At 37.9% G+C, this 22,319-nt stretch overlaps 1 protein-coding gene across 2 annotated transcripts in view; it reads right to left on the bottom strand.

Annotated features, from left to right (window-relative positions):
• LOC131068490 (adenine phosphoribosyltransferase 3) overlaps positions 1–22,319 on the bottom strand; it is a 95,633-nt gene that overhangs the window by 5,710 nt on the left and 67,604 nt on the right. For both annotated transcript variants that reach the window (XM_058003678.2, XM_058003677.2), the window contains exons 4-5: positions 17,401–17,550; positions 14,019–14,077 (exon numbers count right to left, since the gene is read on the bottom strand). In XM_058003678.2, the coding sequence (XP_057859661.1) occupies positions 14,019–14,077; positions 17,401–17,550 (209 nt within the window). The remainder of the gene's footprint in view (positions 1–14,018; positions 14,078–17,400; positions 17,551–22,319) is intronic.

The following is a 22,319-nucleotide window of genomic DNA, read 5'->3' as shown; positions in this document are numbered from 1 at the left end:
TTGCAAAGTGTTTTGCACTTATTGGTTGTGCAACGAATGCTCCGTTTATGTTTTATTGAAAACGAGAATATTATTAAGATAGAAAATAACAAATGAAGCTGTGAACATCCAAAGAATATCATTCATTATCTATATCTATATGAATCTCAAGGGAGCAATAGTCAAGCCAAAGGGTATAACTAACCATTCAAACAAACCTTCCTTGGCCTGGTCAATTGTCCTCTACGTATTAGAGGGTTCAACAGAAGTTTGATGAGATCTATCTTAGCAAATAATTTGGTGTTGTGAAGCTAATCTAATAGGTCAAAAATCCTCGAAAGAGGATAGCGAGCTCTTCAAAGTGACATTGTTGAAACTCTATGCACAACCTCTATGTGCCATCATCCTTAATGATGCACAATGGGGCTGCCACAAGGAGAAGAGCTTGCCTAGTTTATAACTTTCAACAATCTCATAAATCTATCATTTAATATCTTCATTCTCTAGAAATGAATAATATAAAGAGGCAATCAAAAGAGGTAGACTATAACCAAATCAACATTATGATTCATTACACATTCCATTGAAAACAAAAATTTATTAAAGAAACTAATTAGCTTCTTATGTTGCTTGAAATCATATGAATTACTTATGATATGCAATATCCATCTTTATCATCATCTACAATTACATTTTAGGATTTCCTAGCTTGCATAAAGATGAAAAAGATATGAGTGTCAAGTTACACGTCACATGCTCCTAATGACGCTATATCAAAAGGATTATATTGGTTTTGTAGAACAAATGACACTTATAAGTGACATGCTTCTCAAGACCCAAGCTAAAACCATGAAATGGAGTATGGTTGAGGGTGAGGTACCATTGCAAGTTTATTGTTTGCACTACTTCCAAAGAAACTAAGTTCTAATTACCATTGTCAACAATGAAGTGTACATGTTGCCCATTAGCCCACATTTAAAAATGGAACAATCCTTGCTTCTTGTAGATCTGAATTGGAAGACAAGGTCATTATGGTAGTCACTACCATGGCACTCATCTTACAATCAAGATTGATTTTCCTCACCATGTTCTATTTAGTATAACCAAATGCTGACTTGCTGTCATACAACTTCATCCTCAATCAAGCCTAGGTAGCTGCTATGAATGTTTTTCCTTCCATTACCTTTCATAAAGTTCAATTCAAATATGAAGGAAAGGTATGTGTCATTCTTACTAATCCTGATCCTCGGGCCTACATTGAGAATAAATCAAAAGATTAACCACTTTTCTCGTCCCTCATGTTGTCTCTCATGAATCCATTATTTTGTCCAACCATGTAGGACATGTTAAATTCACACCAATGACTGGAAGGAAGCATTCAAGTTCCTCACAAGGAGGCATATTATTTGTCCTTATTTGGGAACTTTTTTAATGATTTTGTGATCACCCATCACCTCGTGCCCTTGTTAGATTTAAAAGTGAATAAAGGATCCAATGTACTAGTTTCAGCACAAACTTTAGTTCTGAAGCATCCAATGCAATTCAACAACTTAAATTTAAGTTAACACAACTCAATATTCAACATCTCTTCGATAAAAGGAAGGCATATAAGAGCCTCATGAAAGCTGCTACAAAAGAGCACCCATCTCATTTGCAAATCACTGATGAGATTTCCTTGATCTCCACCTCTAACTCGAAGAAATGATGACTAAGAAACTAATTTTGAAATCTTGGAGGTCCAAACTAAGAAGTCAACCATGAATTTTCCTCTAGTCCTTGAGTGGAAGGAGGGATTGGAGTTAATCTCTCTCCTTAATTAAGAAGTTGATCATTCCCATGAGTAGGTTGATGTATTTGCATGGAAAGATTCAGACGTACAAAGGATAGATTTTTCTAGCAGGGTCCATAGCATTATAACTAATTGTGACTAGAAAAATATATGTCAAAAGCAATAGGTATGTCTCCCAAGTAGGGGAGAGACTAAAAGGCGCAATCATGTGGGGTTCCATAACCTTGAATTGCTTACTGAAAGGATAATTCTCCTATGACACATGCTGGCATCATTTTTGATACCCCAAATGGATTTGAGATGCTCAAACTTATAGTTAGTTTCTTGGCATACAATGAAGTTTGCATTTCCCCTTGTGACAAGATTCATACCACCCATCAAGGCATATTATATTGTGTTGTGTCATTTACTTTGAAGAACACTAGGCTGCTTACCAATGAGCTATCACCCATGTTTTCATCACCTCATTCATAAGATAGTGAAATATAATGCAAATGATCTTCTTGGAAATCCAATAAGCAAGAGGTGCTTGTTCATTATCTACATCTGAGTTCTCAACAGCTCTAGAAATATGATCTTAGCCATAACCCCACACATTGTCTTGGCATCTCCATCGGCAACAATCTTGGATCAATTGTCATGAAATTTGTGCCCCAACGCTTGAAATCATCTAGCTGTTGAGATTTATATAAGATACGGCCAGCCGTATTCTCTTTCCTGCACATTGTAGTAAGCATCCACAATATGCACTTACTCAACAATGCTTTCAAAGCTGAACTTTGATGTGTTACATACATCCCAAAACCTTGCATTTCTAGGAGGTTCTAACTTTCCAAATAGGTTGATGACATTATCTTCATCTCCTCTCAAGGTTCTTTGCTTGCCATCACTTGTTCAATCGAATTTCATCAATCTTGCCTTTTGCATGTGAAGTTAGTTAGACCTTACATACAAGCAGTGTTCCACGGGGACGCGTCCCCCCCCTTTTTGGGTGCGCCCCCCCCCTTTTTGGGCGCGTCCCCCCGTCAGAGACGTCTCAGGGATGGGGGGATGGGGACGCGACGTCCCCCGCCGCCCCCCCACCGCAACCCAAACGCCGCGGGACGTGGAGACGTCCCCGCGTCTCTGCGTCTCCCAGGGAGACGTGGAGACGTCTAGGCGTCTCCGTGGGAGACGCCTAGGCATCTCCCCGTCCCTCAAGAGACGTCCAGGCGTCTCTCAAGGGATGGGGAGACGCCCAGGCGTCTCCCACGTTCCCACGCGAAAAAAGACACTATTTTTATTTTTTTTAAGTTTTTTTAAAACATGTGCCTTTTGGGGGGGGTTAAGGGGTAACCCTAATTGGACGTGGGCCCCACCCTACCCCCCAAAACAACACAAAAGCATGTTTATTTTGGATTTCACTCTCATTTTGGAAAACTGATTTAATTTCCAGCAACTTGAAGAGGAGGAAATACTTGAAGAAGATTGATTGAAGGGGTGAGAAAAGTGACTGCAAGCGTGATAGGAGCTAGAAGAAGCAAGAAGAAGAGGAAGAAGAAGATTCTTCTACATTTTGGAGAGATTTTTCAAGCACAAGGTAGGGTTTTTCAACTTCTTCTTGTTTTTTTTTTGTTTTACTTTTTGATTTTCATTGTTCTATGTCATTTTTGGTTTTTTTTTCCCTATTCATCTCAAGACTCAAAATGAGATTTGATGTTGAATCTTGAGGGCATCATTTTGCCCTCAAGATTCAACATCAAATCTCATTTTGAGATGAATAGGAAAAAAATTTAAAAATATATTGTTAAACAAGGCTGATTTTATTTTTATTTTTATTTTGTGAAATGTAGTGTCAATTTCACAATGAGCTCCCAAGGCACGAGTGAAGATGACATGGAAATCCATTCTCATAGTGAGAATGATTCAGAATATGAACCTGAAAATGAGGGGGGTGACCATGGGGCTGATCCTGGAGCCCAATCTAGTTCTATGGCAAGTGCACCAGCTAGTACAGGTTGCCCTTCAGAGTTGTTGGCACCATATGCTAGGGGTCATTTTGATCCTAAGTCTCCTCTAAAATAGTTTGCTTCACAAATATCAGTACAAGGCACTGCATCACATTCAAGTGGGAGAACAAAGAAGTGGAAGTGCAATATTTGTGACAGAGAATGGTTCGGTAGCATTAGCAAGGTGAATGCACACTTTCTGTTTTGGAGAGGAAAAGGCGTGAAACATTGTAAGTTTTTGGAGGAACCCAAAAATATACAGTACAGAATTGAGTTTAACAGGCTTTGGGGGGTTCCAGATGACACAAATATTTCAATGCCTACTACTTTGTCTGCTAGGGCATCACTTCACGACAACCAGAATGTGCCAGTGCCACATACTTCTCATGCTTCGCAAGCGGGAGGAATGATGTTTGGATCTCCATCTACTTCCACTTCTACTGCTGCCAGGGCTGGGAAACGTAGGTTGCATACACCACAGAGCAACCCCATTGCTAATATGTTTAATGTGCAGCTGAGAGATGAGATAGATGAATCCATTGGCAATTTCTTCTTTGCCAATGGCATTCCATTTCATGTTACACGGTCTCCTTATTATAGGAAGATGATGGATATGGTGGCCAAGGGAGGACCATCTTATGTGCCACCAGGGGAGACGAAAATGAGGACCTCGATCTTGGATAAAAGCTATTCCAAGATCAATATTTTGATGGAGAAGATGAAGGCATGTTGGGCGGCATCGGGGTGCAGCATAGTTATGGATGGATGGACGAACATTAGCCATTGTCCACTCATCAACGTCATGGTCACATGTGCAGAGGGCCCATACTTCCTTAGAGCAGTTGATTGTACAGGGCATCGTAAAGATGTTGATTTCCAATTTCAAGTCCTCAGGGAGGCTATTGAGGAGGTTGGGCCACAAAACGTGGTCCAAGTAGTGACAGATGCAGCCTATGTGTGCAGAGCAGCAGGGAGACTCGTTGAGGCAGCCTATAGACACATTTGGTGGACCCCATGTTGTGTGCATGCCATGAACAATGCACTCAAGAACATGGGGAAGATTGACTGGATTAGAAGAGTGGTCACCGATGCGAGAGATGTGCAGATGTTTATCTGCAACCACCACACTTCACATGCACTCTTCAGGACCTTCGCGAAGGAGTTCTTGAAACCAGTTGAGACTAGATATGCATCCTATTTCATTCTCTTGGAGAGAATGATTGAGTTGCAAGAGGCATTGCAACTCATGGTTATGACTAATGAGTGGAATAGGTGGGCTAAGGCCAAGACAGAGCAGGGGAGAAGGGTGAAGGAGATAGTGAAGAGTGATGTGTTTTGGACTGATGCGAAATACATTGTCTCCATCATTTCTCCAGTATTCCAGGTGATCAGATATGGGGATGGGGATGCACCTAACCTTGGAGAGGTGTATGAGTGCATTGACTCTATGCTTGACCAGATGAGGGCTGCTGTGCGAGTGAAGGACCCCTCTCTAGCATTCTACAATGAGCAAATCCAGCCTATCATTTAGAGTAGATGGGACAAGTTGAACACTCCTTTGCATATGGCTGCCTTTGCCTTGAATCCTAAGTGGTACAAGGCTAGACCAAGTAGAATGACACCGATTGAGGATGATGAGGTGAAGGCAGGTTTCTTTAGGTGCATAGAGAAGATGTTTGATTCCTGAGATGTCGGCACAATGCGCACTGAGTGGGGAAGATTTGCCACTCTTAGAGGTTATTCAGATGCGGCAAAGATGGATATAGACACTATGGCATAGGAGGACCCACTTTTGTGGTGGACTTGTCATGGCCCGAAATCTTTGCCCACCACTCTAGCCATCCGTCTGCTATCCCAGGTTTCCAGTTCTTCAGCAGCTGAGAGGAACTGGTCTACATATAGCTTCATCCACTCTCTTAAGAGGAACAGACTTACCTCTAAGAGAGCAGAGAAGCTTGTGGCTGTACACAGTGCTTTGCGTCTCATAGACCGCAAGACACTCGTGTACAAGGAGAGTCCAACGGCAGCTTCACAGATTGATGAGGATGATCCTACCACTTCAGATACAGGGCTAGTTGGTGTGAGCTTGAGGGACCTTGATCTTCAAGAGTCCAGCAGTTCCAGTGAGGAGGAGTTCGCAGATGATTAGAGGCCTCCATTAGCTACATTTTGAGTTTTGTCATTTTGTCTTTGACTCTAGTCTCTTTTGTAATGCTATTGCTACACGTATTTGTATTTGGCTACTCATTGTAATGATGAATTATGTAATCATCTTTATTATTATAGACTTTGCAATGGCATCAGATATTCGTATTTTCGTTTTCCTTTTTCGATATTCATATGATAGAAATGAGAAATCTCCAATTTGACAATTTCATTTGTCAAATTTTATTTAGCATTTAGCAATTAGTATTACTAATCTAAGTAATCTAGGTATTTCCTATAGTTTCATTTGAAATCTAATTCTTATACTGTTATACATCTTTTCAAAACTAGTTTTTCAAGTACTATATGTATATATATGAGCACCACCACCCCCCCGCCGCCGTCCCCCCCGCCGTCCCCAAATTTAGGCCCTTGGTCCCCCCGTCCCGGAAACGGGTCCCCCTCGTCCCCCCGTCCCCAACGCCCGTGGAACACTGCATACAAGCCTCATTAAATAAAAACAATCGATAAACAAAAATAGCAAATTTGTTTACTAATAAATTAATAAGTGAATTTGTAAAGAACACATAAAGTACCAGTAACTAATACTTGTTTTGCTACGCACAGCACACCCCTCTTTGCAGGGGACCCCCAATTTTGTCTATCTTCCAGCAAGAGAGAAAGAGACATTCAAAAGAACACAATGTGCTGAGTTTCAGGTTAAAGAAAATGCGTCTAATAACAAAGTCACTAAGAGAAAGAGACATTCAAAAGAACACAATGCGCTGAGTTTCAGGTTAAAGAAAATGCGTCTAATAACAAAGTCACTCATTTAAAGAAAAACCTAATGAAAGTTCCCTCAAAACACATGAACTGCCCGAAAAATCAAGGGACGTTTTAATGTCTCCCCATGCCAAGCAAGTGAAAATCGCACCTTTGGGCTATATGGCCCGAATTTCGTTTTTTGTGAAATGGTAGTCGAATAACAAATCGCGCACAGGCCCTCATTTGGCCGAGTTTAGGAAGGACGTGTTAAAACGCAAGGAAGAAAATCACGCATTTTATCTGACAATCTCGAAGGTAGGGTTTTGCAAAAGACAAAAGTCGCACCATTTCGGCCGAATACCCGAATATTTTTAGGGCAAAGTTGCCAAGAAAGTCGCGCGAAATGCTCAGTTGGCCTGAACATCGCAAGGCACAATCAAAATCGCCCGTTTGGAGGAAAACATCCGAAGTTTCATAAGGTAAGACAAAAATCGCGCAGGTAAGGTCAAACACCCGAAATTGCTTTCACATCGTTTTAAAAAAAAAAATCCAATGCCGAAAAATCGCGCAAATCATCTGAAACTGTTGAATTGCGTAGAAAGCCTAGAATTGTGCGAGTGGGGTAAAATGCGCAAAGTTTTAAATAAATCATATCCCACGTGAAAATCGCACAAAAAGACCAAAAAGCCCGAGTTTAACATCAAGGTGAAAAGCGATTAGAAAGAAGTTGCACATTTTGGCCAAAGTGGCCAATGTTTTTTTTTAAGAAGGTTTGAAATTGGATGCCAAAAAGTAAAAATCACACATCTTAATTAAGAGGCCCGAAAAATTTAGAGTTTGCCAAAAGATCTTTTTTTTTTTTGCAAGAGGCCAAAGTTGCGCATTTAGTTGAAACTGGCCGAATTTTAACCAAGGGGTAAGTTAGGCATTAAAGAGCAAGGTGTTTAAGCTTAAGTGAGAAGGCTTTGAGTGTAAAATAAAGTTCGCTCATTTAGTTTGAAATGGGCAATTTTTATTACAAAGGGAGAGGTCTAAAACTTGAAATAGAAAATTCTCACAGAAGGACTAAATCTCTCGACCAAAATCACACAAAACCTTTAAAATGTCCGAAATTCATAAAAGCAAAATTATTAAAACAAAATCGCTCTCTAAGACAAATCGCTCGACCAAAATCACACAAAACCTTTAAAATGTCCGAAATTCATAAAAGCAAAATTATTAAAACAAAATCGCTCTCTCTAAGACAAGTCACGCAAAGTGCAAATTCGCTCGAAGTTTGGGGGGGGGAATTATATCTTTTTAAAGAGAAAATTAAAGTCACCATTCAGACCTTCAAACCCTAATTTCGCAAGGGATGTTTGAAAGTTAAATATTTTTGTTAAAATTTATTTAATTTTTCAAAAATGGTTAATTCAAAGTGAAATTGATTGTTTGCAAATTGACGACAACCTAAAGGGAAAACTAAAGACCTAATCGTGATTAAAGGTAGAAGTGAAGAACGCACTGCAGATGATAAAATGGAACACGGGGAAGCGCGCCACCGCTGAATCAAAGTTGAAGTTCGCCCTCAAGACCGAAGACGAATGAGGCTCAAAATGCAACAAGTGTATGCATTCTCCAAAATGCACAGCTGGAAGAAATTCTAGAAAATCAGTTTTTGAAACTGAAATGCTTTATTGTACAAAATTGTCTGTGGGCCCCATTCAAGATATTTTAAAACAAAGGAACACAGGACATTTATTTCCAACTACCATATTGACCTGAATTGATGTCAAATAGTGGTCCACAATTGAGAATGTGGTTGGGAGGATAACTGAGGATTAAATGGGCATGGGTTAAAGCTGCCAAGTTCTAGAAGGCAAATCAGGACTATTGGATGCAATCAATCCTGGCCTTTGATTCAATTTGTAAAATCTATAAAAGGCAGGATGCCTCTCATTGTAAAGGGTTAGACAGCTAGAGCAAGTTAGAGTTTTTGTAGAAGGAGATTCTAGTTAGATTGTTAGAAGGTTAGAAATTAGTAGTTAGGAATAGAGTAGAACTGCTGCAGAAATTGTTGTAATGACAGCCAAAAGCAATATATGAACATTGAAAATGGTGTTTGTTATCTTGGTTTTCTTTTGTTTGCATAGTTTCCTTTAGCGGGTTTAGATAGATCCTTTTGGTGTGCAAGTATTTGATGGATTTGGGTTGATACCATTGGGAATATGTTGATTGTGTATCCCTGTGTATGGTTAGTCTGAGCCTTTAAAATCATGCTTAGTTCAATTGCAGGTGTCCGTCTGAGTTGCACCAGAATTGGGTGCTTAGGCATGCACTTGCCGTCTGAAATCTTCTAAGTCTCCCTTGAAGATTGCAATGTTCTTGTGAGGTTCTGAGTTATTATGGCCAAGCAGGGATTGGTTAGGTCGAATCCGTCTACTTGCACACCAGTCTTGTTAATTTTAGGTCTCCTATCCCTTCTCTTTTGCTTTTGTTTCACAAGTTGAGAATTGCAGCAGACGAACTTGTTGTAAACGTAAGGCCCCTTGTGTTCCCAGCAAAACACATCAAACCACTGAGCTATCCCACAATCATGAACTGACAATTGGAACCTTGAGGTTGTCCCCATTGATCAATTAGAACAGCATTATGGATTCCTTATACAAGAGAGGATAGGATACTCAACGAGAACATTATATTCTGTGTTGGCCGGATATAGTTGTAGCAATACGATTTTAGCCACGTGAACAATACTGAATAAGACTATCTTCACGCATCGAAGCCTATTTGCAAGTGCAAATAGTGTTATACCTAAAGAGTAAAACATTTTTTCTAAAGACTCAAAAATAGAGTACTTTCAAAAAGTGGGATATGATTACATTTCAAGCTCGGAGTGAACAACATACTATTTGCATGTAAAGTTGCAAGTCAAACTATATTACATAAATGTGTACCAAGCTCTAGCCCCACTTAGTTATTTTTGTCAAGAATTCAATACGTTACAAGACAATTTATTTGTATCATTAGAGAGCATTTAGCTGAATTTTGTTACCTTGTTTAGCTAATTTTAGAAATCTCATGGATTAATTAACTTTAGATTCTTTTCACGATTTGAAGATACAAAGAAAATCAAACAAGTTAGCATGATACTCAAAATGTGTTTCTTGAAAATGATAGATATATAAGACTTAAACAACAAAATGCAAAAACATATGGAACTCTCTATGGTCATATGTACAAAAATGCAAAGATATCAACATAATATTTTCATCAACCAAATTCTAGAAAAGGTTAATGAGGTCCACGATGTTGTGTTTCAATGCTAAAATGGTGCACTTGTAAAGAGGGTAACTCAAGTTCAAATTCCCACATTGGAACAACGCAACCCACAACTTGGCAGACAACTGTGTACAATAACATGGGCATGACTACGGCCTGTTCATCCCTAGAACTGGTCTAGGCCTGGTGATGTATCCAGTTATCCTTAACAAAAATTGATGAGAATGGAAGTTTGACAAACCAACTTCAACTCGGGTACCCAATGACACAGGCACATTCTACGACCTCAACAAATGTCTACTGTAGTCAAAATATGTTCGCTTGAGGCTCCCAAAGGGCCAAATGTCAAGGAGCATCAACCCTAGCTCTACATTGATTCATATTTTGCACATGCATGTGATATTTCCTAAGCCTATCCCCTCCAAAGTGATTGTATTCTGACAACTTGCTAATCAAATTTGGAAACCAATATAAGTCCACCATCCTACACAACTAATTATGCTTCTTACCTACATATAATGAACTAGAAACCAATTGGTTAATTAACCACAGTAACAAACCACTTGAAAATAAAATTAAAAACACAAAAGTACCCATTGTACTTAATGTGCCATTTTTTTCCACAATGTACCTCACTATCCATGTGACTAGCATCATTATCCATCCTTACAGACTTTTACAATAGTTGCCTTGCACCTAATTCAGTAATACATCTTGCAAATCAAAACATCATTGTTTCCATGAATAAATTCACTAACCATATTTACACTTTTGGAACAAATGTACATCATTGATCAAGGTGATGATATCAAGTGGCATTAAATGCCATTATATGAAACATGCCTCCTATCCAATATAGAAGCTTCTATGAAATTTCCACCATATGAATTTGTCCTCAAGTAATTTTCCATCCTATATCTAAATACATGTCCTTTTGGTGCCCCCACTTTTTTTTAATAGTTGTCACTTACCTTATTTGTCCTCATATTAACATGATCAATGATGTTCTATTTTTGCCCTTGCTTGTCTAACATTGTCAATTAGATTGGAAATGTTACTTTTGTCTTCCATGACCAACATCACTAGATAAATTTTAGGGTTTGGAGCCTAATTTACAATTTCCCTTTGGCATTATTTAAGAAACATTATCAATATGCCATGCTCACACTCACATTTACCTTCAAAGATTTCTTTCAAGATAAGGGAACGCACTACATGAAAGGAATATAAGTTGTGCAACAAGACCACGAAGAATTTCAAGATACGAGATCCACCTTCAAAGTATAGTAAGCCTCTAAAGTTCTTATAAGCAAACCACAAAGGCCTCTCTTATATGCATTTACGTCACCTAAATCTGTATCTCCACAAGTGCTTGAGCTATGTTGGAAAATTTATGTGCCCATATAAATTTTAACTTCGTGGTCTATTGTTGTGAGACCATTATATGTTCTTTGATGCTAGATGATTTTCAAGACAAGCCGCAACCTTCTTATGTGCATTGGTGGAATTTTGAATGCTATAGTTAGCACCATACTAGACTTTTCCCAAGTACTGGGAATCCTAGGGAGGTATATGTATTATTGGACTATAGTACAAAGTTCTTCAAGTCCTTTGTATGTTTGTGTTTATTATTAATGGAAATAAATTTTGTGCAAGAAAATGTATATGTAGAAACTTGAGATTGCATATTGAATTGGATTTGGATAGTAGAATGTCCACTAGTGTGTTTGTTTATCTTGATTTGTGGTACAATTAGTTGTGTGTGTGCAATTAGTAATTGTCATTGTTCTAGCTATCTAGACAAGTAATTGCATCTACTCAAACTTATTTGTTACCATTTGGATTTGGTGTTTTTTTTTTTTTCAAATATTGAGTTGACGCAAGATACAATAATCTTTCTATTGATAGTGTGTTAACACCTTTGCTAGCATCTTACCTTTCATGCATTTGCATGGAGGATGAGAGGGTTTTGGTTAAAATGGTGGTCAACTTAGCTGATGTTTTAGCTAGAGCATGTGAGCACAATGAATTCTCTATCGTGCAAACTAGCTATGGGAATCATTCTTTAAATGTTTGAATTTATCCATAACTTCTTATGCATTAAATACAACAAGTGGGAGAATGTTGAGAAAGGTATGTTGCACACCTTGCATTGTAATGTAATATGCTTATTTTGTTGCGGTGCATTTTAAGATGTGCACACCACACTAGGATAGGGACACTTATAAATTGTATGTGACATTTGATATGTTTTTAATTTTGGGAGTCATGGCTTACTGAGCACATGGTTTATATAAAAACACTTAGCGGTCTTTTGCAAGCTTGTTGTATAAAATCAAGCACGAGGGGTATGAGTATGCACCAAAGAGCATCTCAAGGAGGTTGCATATGTGATAGCATCTTGAATAAGGCATGGAATGGGATGTGTTACACCTTATGCTTTTGGATCGATCACATGGGGAACGTGATTGGGCTGCTTGATGTCGCTAATGTCCTATATGGATAACTATAAATGTATTGTAATCTCATTCTTGATATAATATATTGAAATTGTAGTGTTTTGGAGGCTAAGTTTTTTCGAAAGGGTTTTTCCGAGATATATTTATTGTCATCTATGTTTATGTTTTGCTATATTTTTGTATGATGGATTCTATATACTATTCTACCATATTTTCTCACATGAAGGTTATGTAGAATTAGCATTTGTGGCTTCAAATTCCTAACATCATGCCTCCTGACTAAAGTAGTCATTGGATCCCTCATATATACAGTGCCATGCTTTGAAAGTACCCCATTTAAAATGTCACATTGGCCCATCTCCATGAGGATCCACTCAATTAACGTTCTTGCACCCACAAATTAAACCATATGTCAGTGTTCATTTTATTTCCATTCACAACTCTTATGTTATTTCATTCTGTTTATAATTTTTCATTATCTTAACCAGATCATCATCAGCATATCAATCTATATCCTATCTATATGGTCTCCTCCCTAACATTCTTCACGTCCTCATTAGGATAATGAGGTCTCTTATGTAGTTTTGTTTCCTCCATATCCTTTCACTCATAATCAACACATGTGACCTCATATGTGCATGACTCCCTTTCCATCTAGGGTTTCTATGCAACATACTACCATATCAAATCCTATATTGTGGAAGTTGTGAACACAGTATTCCAAATTGGCCAGATATCTACGTCTTTGCAGATTCATTGCTTCTCTATGACAAACCACATATCAATTCCAATGCATCAATACTAATGGGCCCTTTCATATCTCAAAACCTGTAAGGTGCCTACTATCACCATGCGGTGCCCATAAAGGCCTCACTATAGGAGAGTGAACACAGATCTAAAAGCTCTAGAATGTCATATGCCTAGTGGACTAATGTTCCATTGTTCAAATAATGTATAGGTCATGATATTATTATTACAAAATCCGATCTCTAAGATAATAGCTCTCTTCTTGGTTTGATATCTACCTATGTATTCATAGTATTGACAAGTAGAATTTTCCTTCTAATTTATGAAACCACCCATGAAAGCATAAATTTTATAATTGTCAAATTCCCTATAGGACAATCTCTCATGGCTTCTCATCCATATCTAGGCAGTGGTTAAAAAAGAAAATCAAGTGTGTATATGATACTCATGGATTAATCAACTCAGATTCTTTTCACAATTTGAAGATACAGATAAAATCAAACAATTTAGCATGACACTCAAAATGCATTCCTTGAAAATGCTAGATATATAAGACTGAAATAACAAAATGCAAAAACATATGGAAATCTCTTTGGTCATATGTACAAAAATACAATGATATCAGCATAATATTTCATCAACCAAATTCTAGAAAGGATTAATGAGGTCCAAGCTGTTGTGTTTCAATGCTAAAATGGTGCACTTGTAAAGAGAGTAACTCAAGTTCAAATTTGGAACAAAGCAACCCACAACTTGGCAGACAAGTGTGTACAATAACATGTGCATGACTACGGCCTGTTCATCCCTAGAACTGCTCCAGGCCTGGTGATGTATCCAGTTATCCTTAACAAAAAAATGATGAGAACGGAAGTTTGACAAACCAACCTTCAACTCGGGTAACCCAATGACACAGGCACATTCTACCACCTCAGCACCAGCACGCTCTGCAATTGCAAGGAATGAAAACTGATCAATGCATACAAAGAGATACAGCTCTCATGCGAATAAGTTCATAGAATACAAGCAGATTGAGAACAACAATTTCAAAAGCTTCTTGACATTTACATGCTATTAGTTCAGGACCCCAAATTCCATAACGGATTTATAGTCTCAGATAGACTATAAAAGCCTCTACCAGAAAACTAGGAATATCTTTTCAAACTTAAAGATAATGAGTATGTTCTGATAAAAAGTCTATTCAACATGCAAAAAAAAAATGTCTATTCAACATAAACGTGACATCAATGCATTGAATATTAACTTAAGAACACAATATTAACACAACCATGAATCAGCTCAACCAATTTTGGATTCATAGAGAGAAGCTGTTAATTGCAACACCCATTAGACGAATAAATTATCTAAAAAGTTCAAATCCATCATATACAAACTGACCTTAAAGGAATGCAGAGTTAAACAAACGGTTTCTACACTAGCAATCTCATGAAATATAAAGAAATGACCATATTCCAGGTACAACACATAAGAATGAAACAAAACCATAATTTGAAAAGTATTAGACATACAGAATGCAACAATAGTAGTTGTGGTTGTATGTCATGAATCATCCGGCATTTGTAGCCTTTTCTCACTTCTGTTTTATGGTGTATATCCTTGTGCTAAGCTGGCATTGCCAGCTTTTTTCCCGTTACCACAGTTCTTTGGCCTCAAATGTTAGAGGGGGTTCTATGCAACATTGGCTACTTCCTAGGGTTGTCCAGCCTGACCCCTTAGCTCTGGACCCTCCCCAATAAGCATTACCAGTCTCCGCATTGGTACTCCCATTGTGACTAATGAGATTGATGTTTGCTCCTCCAAGGCATCTGGGAACACGGACACTTGAGGATTCTGGTTCCTTACCTGGATGGACTTTCTGGTTTATTATCCTTGCAGGGTTTTCCACCTCCTTTTTTATATTTGTACTTGCTTTGCAGATTTGCCCCGTTTTTGGTTAGCCAACGTTTGTGTTTGTTTTGGTCTAGGAAATCCTTTATTTTCCCTAGTCCTTTTCTATTGTACCTGTTGTATGTTCCAGTCCAGTTGATCTGTTTGTGGTTAATTGTGGGCATTAATATATTTTCGTTTCTTTCTTACATTCTTTCTAAAACAGCATGACCTCTACTTGCATTTTTCTGCTCTATTTCATCAATGTGGAATCAACTCCCTGGAAGTTAAACCATTATCAGGCTAGAAATAAAGCTTATGTAGCTAAACTGCAATTCCATATTTTCTATTATAGAAAATGCAAAATATAATTCCTTTTTCCAACAAATGATTGCACTAGAATGTACAATTTATAGGTTGATCTAGGGAAAATGTAAACTGAATTAATTCCTGAAAGACATGCAATTGACTTGTAAATGTTTGTTTCATCTAACAATGATGATTTCTTCAAGTCCTGGGTACTGGCTTCTTATTATCAAATATGTGTATTTCTTAACTATTTCATAGATTTAGGTTAAGTTCCCTTTTAATTTGTCTCACTTCAAAACACTAAAAAAAATGGTGGGTATTTCACCTGATTGCTCACATACATGCAGTCGATTCTATGCAAAACAGAAAATATTTAAATACAATCAGTATTTTCTGAAATCATCCGATTGGCATAAACTGTTGGAAATATTGTTGTCATTGATGTCAAAGGAGTATAGAGAAAAAACACTGCTATCATATTGCCACTATCAAAGGTACATTAATGTTAGAGATAAATTCTAAAAAGGATAAAACAAAAAAGGAAATCTTCATTGAGTTTTAGATGTAAATTTTTGAGTTTGATGGGCTGGCTGACCTATGCACTTTTGGCATCCACATTTCTTGTAAAAAATGAAAAATTAAATCTAATTTATGGCGCCCACACTGGTGAATTTTGCCCACCTTTGTTATGGCCCGACCATGCATGGAGATTCACCCCTTTGGGTGAAATTAAAAATTAAATTTGTTGTTTTTATTTGGGCTGACTCTTCTTGGGTGAAGAGGCATAAGGAAGGTATAGATAGAAGTTGTGAGGGGGTAAATGATAGCAAGCAATTAAAGAAATACCTTTCTGATTTATAGCATACTTTCAAGGAGATTTATAGCAGATTTATTAGCAGATTTACAAGAAGACTTATAAACATAATTTTGTGGAGGAGATTCACATGATTATTATGCTTTGAAGAAGCAATTATCAAGAAGACGAAACTTCTGTTCATTTGGAGTTTGGTGCCCCCTAATAGAAAAGATTGGTGTCTCTTGCTAAGTTGGTGCTTAGTGGTGCAGATTGGTGTCTCTAGTGGGTTAGTGCCTACGAAGATTTGTAAAGAGAATTTCATTATTAGCTGGATTTGGATAGTAGATCCAAGAAGTCTTTTCTCCGTGGTTTTCTCCCAAAAGGGTTTCCACGTAAATCTTGTCTCTTAGTTGGTAGATCTTGTGTGATTTCTATTTTCATGGTTGTTGGATTTTAAAAAAGTAAAAGTTTAACTTATACCGATTCACAACACCCCATCCCCTCTCTGTATAACAGTGTGCTCATCAAATACAATCAAAGATCTTTTCCCCTTGGTTTTGCCTTTCCTACTAACCAAAACACTAATGACATCTTGATTTTATTAGAATTCAATCTCCTAAATAGTTAGTAAATAGAAAACCCGTGCTTGTAGATAAGATGCCTTGCTCAAAGAAACTTTCTTTTAGTTTTAAATATCCAGCTTGGCATGTTGGCTGAAGGAGCGAAAATTCAGAACATAATTATATATGAGTCAAACTCATCATAGCTCCATAAGTTTGAAAGAAGAACGCCAAAGATTCGATAAGCTTCTAAAAACTAGCGGTGAAAAATGTCTACATGATAATTTATATGATGTCAACAGTGCAGACTTACTCCTAACAGGTGAGGATTGCTTTCACCATTTATGTGCTTTAAGAAATATTAATCCCCAGGTTTGTCAAGAATAATTTTTTCCAATCTTCATCCATGGTATTTAGTGAGAACCCTGAATTTATCCTAAGGAGGAGAAACCAATGATGCATATCATGACTATCTATGATCAGACATAGATCAATCATGCAATTAAAGATATTCAGTAGTAACGCAGAGTTAATCTATTTTATACAAAAACACTCTCACAGACACATATACCTGTCTCTTTTTATTGATATTGCAGTGCAATGACTGCAACTTCAAAGAAAGTATATAGCGCAGGGGCAAAAACAACTGATGATATTTGTTATAAATGATACATTGTGCATGTATATATCTACCAAGTTCCACAAAGCAAGTTCTCACCTAACAACCTCATGGCTGCACACAAGGTTCCTCCAGTTGCGATCAGATCATCAACAACAAGGGCACGTTCGCCAGGCTGTACTGCTCCTATATGCATCTCAAGTCGATCAGTCCCATATTCTAAAACATATTCCTCAGCCAAGACCTCACCTGCAATTTGCACATGAATATTACAGGATAGAAATCAGACAACCCAGAGCAAATGTACATACAATTTCTTGCAACATTTAAATCTTCTCAAATTAAAATGAACATTATTTTAGACAAATCATATGATTATTTAAAAATGAGATTACAGAAATCTTTCCTGATCCCTCCTTAATGGATATATGCAATTTTAATTTTCTATTGTGATCACCAGAAACACAGGTATATTAACAAAAAATCTGTTGCCCAAAACTAAACCCAAAAGGAGTTTGCATATAGCCTCTGCAAGTAGCTTGAATATTGCTGGTTGTGTAGCATAATTTGGTGGGTTCCATACATTTTGGAGTAGCCCACAGGATATATATTTCTTGTAAATATAAGTGTGTTTTCCAAATTCTTTGTTCTTCTTCCTTCCCAAGTGCTTAATTGTTTAACTATGAGCAAATTGTTAGCTAGTTGTTCATTTGACCTACTTGCGGGTTACATCAAGTGGTATCAAAGTAGAGCCAAGTCCTATGAGTACGCGTTGTGTGAACTCCGTAGCAAAGTACATGTGTGCATATGAAACGTTGCAGGTGGACCAAAGTCGATATAGCACACAAAGGAAGAAATGGAATAGGAAACAAAAGAGAAGCCAAAGGATTGCGCTTGACAAACCTGATGTATATGATGAGAGCCCTTTAGGTGAGGTTCAATATCATGGGGATCGCACAAAGAATATAAATAGTCATGACAAAGGGCATAAATGAGAATTAGAGGAAACATATCGCCACACAAAAAGACATGACAACTAATTTTGATGAGGAAGTCACTATAGAGAATATGTTTTCCTAAGCCACAATGAGAGCTGAAAACAAAAAGGGATTTAATCTTCCAAACTATTCAAGAAGCTTATACCCAAAACACTTGATAGATTAGATAACAAAGTTGGACAAATATTTTGAGTTTTCAACAACTAAGCACCCCCAAAGAGTTAAGTTCACGAGCACAAAGTTTAGGTGGACATGTTGCATTGTGATGGGAATTTCATTAATGACAAGCACCAAAAAGGATAAGAAGAATGTCTCAAATTTGGATCAAATGGTCACTAAGCTCTAGGGAAAGTTAATGTGCAGAACTACACAATGGACTTGCTCAAAACACTTCAAAATTTGCACCAAAATTATACATTTGAAAGAGTATATGGAAGAGTTCTATAGACTCCACATGCAAGCTAGTCACATAAAAGATGGCACACACAAAGTTTCCAAGTATGTGAATACGTTGCACATCTCAATTCAAGACAAAATAGTTTTTCTATGAGCGCATCCTATGAGGAAGCATATCATCTCGTACTCAAAGTAGACATGTCTTGTAGACAAGAGAATGCAAGAGGCAAGGTTAGAGTCAAATAGAGAAAGAAACATACATACAAAAGGAGAAAATGTGCATGCTCAAGTTTTGCACAAAGGTCCAAGGCAAACTGAAATTCCATTCACAAAGAGGGAGGAGGGCACAAAAGTGATGGATTCAAAAATGATTTGCTTAAAATGTGGAGAAGCTAATTAGACAACTAGTATTTAAATGTTTGAAAGTTGAGTAATAACAATGTCATTGGGTAAAAATGTGCATACATGTCGGGGAGTGTGTTGTGACGTTTTCACACATCGCCTCATTGCAAATGGGGACCCCTACTTTTTTTCTTTTTGGAGTGGTTGTCTTGGTTCAGTTGCCTAGCTTAGCAGTAGTTTTGGAACTTTTAACCTCTTACTTGGAAGACGATGCAATGCAGTTTGCAAGTCGTGTCCAAACATGAATTCCATGATAAAGGATCAAGATAATTGATAATCCTCAAGCAAATTTGTATTTCAATGGATAATGATAATTGATAGGTAAGGGATGTATGAAAGAGTGAAATTTGGAATATCAATGGCTTTCCTTGGATTTCCTAAAGGAAATTCAAGTATAAAATCTTCACGAGAGGGAGTTTGCCCTTCCTTTCTTCCACTTCACCTTTGTCCTTGATCACCTTCCATCCTTTTGTCCATCTTCATCCCGCATCCTTCACTCCTTCCTTGACCCTCACCCCTCCTTCCCCATGGCATCCCTTCCAGCCTCCATCCTTACATCCTGCATCTCTTATCCTTCATCATTGCCATCCCTTAAGCCCTCACCACATTCTTCATATCTATCCATCTCCTTCCACCCACATCCTTCCTTCACCTTCATCTTACACTCCATTCTACCACACATCCTTTACCTTACACTCATCCCCCTTCTTTCATCCTCTATATTACATCCCTTATCCCTTCCTTCCATTTCCGCTTCCCTTCACTTCCTTCCATTTCACCCCATATCCTTTACCCTCTACCTTATCCACCCTTGCATCTTTCCTTCACAACTTCTTCCCCTATCCTATCCCATATCCTCCATATAACCTTCACCTTAACCTACCCCTTATACCTCCCATGCCCTTCATCACCTCACACCTAAATATCCCTTTGCACCTCACCTACCTAACCCTCCATCCCTTCCTAACCTACCTATCCACATTACCCACACCTTATATCCTTTAACTTTCTTCACTTCCCTACCTTGCACTACTCCCCAACTCCCATTCGCCATATCTTCTAACCACCTACCTCTGAACCCCATCCTTCACTACATTATAACATTACCCTTCCACCCTTCATAACCTCACCTACCACTACCGACATCCCATCCTAACTATCACTTTCACCCTCTACATCCTTCATCATTTAACCTTCCTATGTTATTCTATCCCCTAGCTACCTACCTTCCTATCCTTCTCTCCCCCCAACATATCCTAAATTTAATTCATTACCCCTACTACTACTTCCCTACCCACCTAACTATCCCCAACTCCCACCTTCACTCCCTAATTACCTTTTTCCTAGCCTACATCCTATCCTAAACCACCCTCTACTTAGCCTAAACCTACCCTTCCATCCTACATCCTAACCCCTACCACTACCTTTATCCCATCCTTTAATACCCTCTCCCACGCAACATCTTATCTCCACCGACCTTCCTTGCTTCCTCTCTACTGCGGCACATTCATCCTTACATCCCTCACTCCCTTTCTACCATGGCCCATCTCAATTCAAGACCCCCCCCCCCACCTTCCTTCCTTCCTTTCCACTGCGGCATCTCCTTCACCCACATCCTTCCCTTCCTCTCCCTCGCGACACATTTAACCTCCCCTCCTAAAGCATTCAACGGGCATGAAAAGAAATCAGCGACAGCAAAGAAAAGAGGGTCCCACTCAAAAAGGAGACCGACCCCACTTTGATCCACCAAGATATGAGAATGAGCTGGCACCAATGTGAATAAGGAATACCAACCTCTTAAAGGAGACATTTCATTCAAAACAAAAGCTGTTGAAAATAAAAACTAATAAAATAAAACATTTTAAAACAAGTTGGTCCATCACATTAGAAGAATGAAGAATTTAAAAACAAAAGCCTAATTTGGCTATGGTGAAAGGATGTGTCTTTTAGAATAAAGCACATATAAAATGTAGATGCGTTCATTTTAAAGTTATTCATGAGCCGATTCTGAGAACAAAATGAAGGAGCAGATCTGCGAATTTAGAGGGCAAACTTGAAACCAGACCTGTTGCAAACTTGTTAAGGCCTTCTATCATCCAATTTTGAAAGTTTTTTTCATTTCTCAGACCTGAACGAATTTCACAAGCAGATATTAGGCGAATTTCATCAGATTCCTAGAGTAAATTCCTTCCATTTTGTGGCAAGTTTATGGATTGAGCATTGGACGAGCTTGTGAAGGCTGATTTGGTGTGATTTTGAAGACATCTTCACCATTTTCAGGGCATGATTTGGTGTAAGTTTCAAGCTTGCAGAGGCATTTTCAGAGCCATTTCTAGATTTGTGATGAGATGCTTAAGGCATGAAAAGTTAGTAAAGACTCCTTGGTTTATCATGAATCTCTCTTACTCTCAGTTTTATTGTATATACATATGGATTTCATTCATCAATATGATTCATTTTCTTTTTTCTTTCTTTTTCAGGTTTGAGACTAGCAATGAAGTACATGGAGCATAAGGATGAAGGAGAAACAACAAAGACATGTTCCACACACTCAAGACAAGGAATTTTCTAATTATAGGGCAAGTCAACATCATCACAACTCCAAGCCAATATCAAGATTCAAGACTAAGAGGAAGTCAATATATACACTTTGCACCTTCATGGCTTTCAGCATTGAGACATTCAAGAGGATAGTTTCAGAAGAGTTAATCAAAGTTAGAAGATTAGCTTGAACAACATGATATAATTTGGGAACATGCCTTCATCATCATTAGTGTCGAAGCTCGATAATGTTGAGTATCAAAAGATATTACATTAAGGCATCAACATCCATTCATGATAAAGTATCAAGTCTACAATGCAAATTGAGGTGGCATCCCAGTCACTACTCACCCAATTAGGAAGTTCCACATTAGCATGTCCAGATGCAATGCACCCGACTCATCATATGAAGGCACAAACTTTGAGCTACCTACTCCCATTTTCTATTGGTTCACATTCAATATTGAACCTAAGTGTAATTTTCTCATTGGCTAAGAAAAGTTTGTTGTAACAAACCCTAATTAGGGTTTTCATCTTGTAATCTTGGCCATTGAACTGAAATCAATCCTGTCCACTATAAAAGGCTTCTCTCTCTCATTTGTAAAGGTTAATAGTTTAGAAATAGTTAATAGTTCAACAATAGCGAATAGTTGATAGATGTTAGATAGCAAGCAGTTAAAA

The sequence above is a fragment of the Cryptomeria japonica genome, chromosome 3, assembly GCF_030272615.1.
Source record: "Cryptomeria japonica chromosome 3, Sugi_1.0, whole genome shotgun sequence".
NCBI classification, from domain to species: Eukaryota; Viridiplantae; Streptophyta; class Pinopsida; order Cupressales; family Cupressaceae; genus Cryptomeria; species Cryptomeria japonica.
The sequence above is the reverse complement of the archived record's forward strand: the minus strand, read 5'-3'. Positions and strand labels throughout refer to the sequence as shown.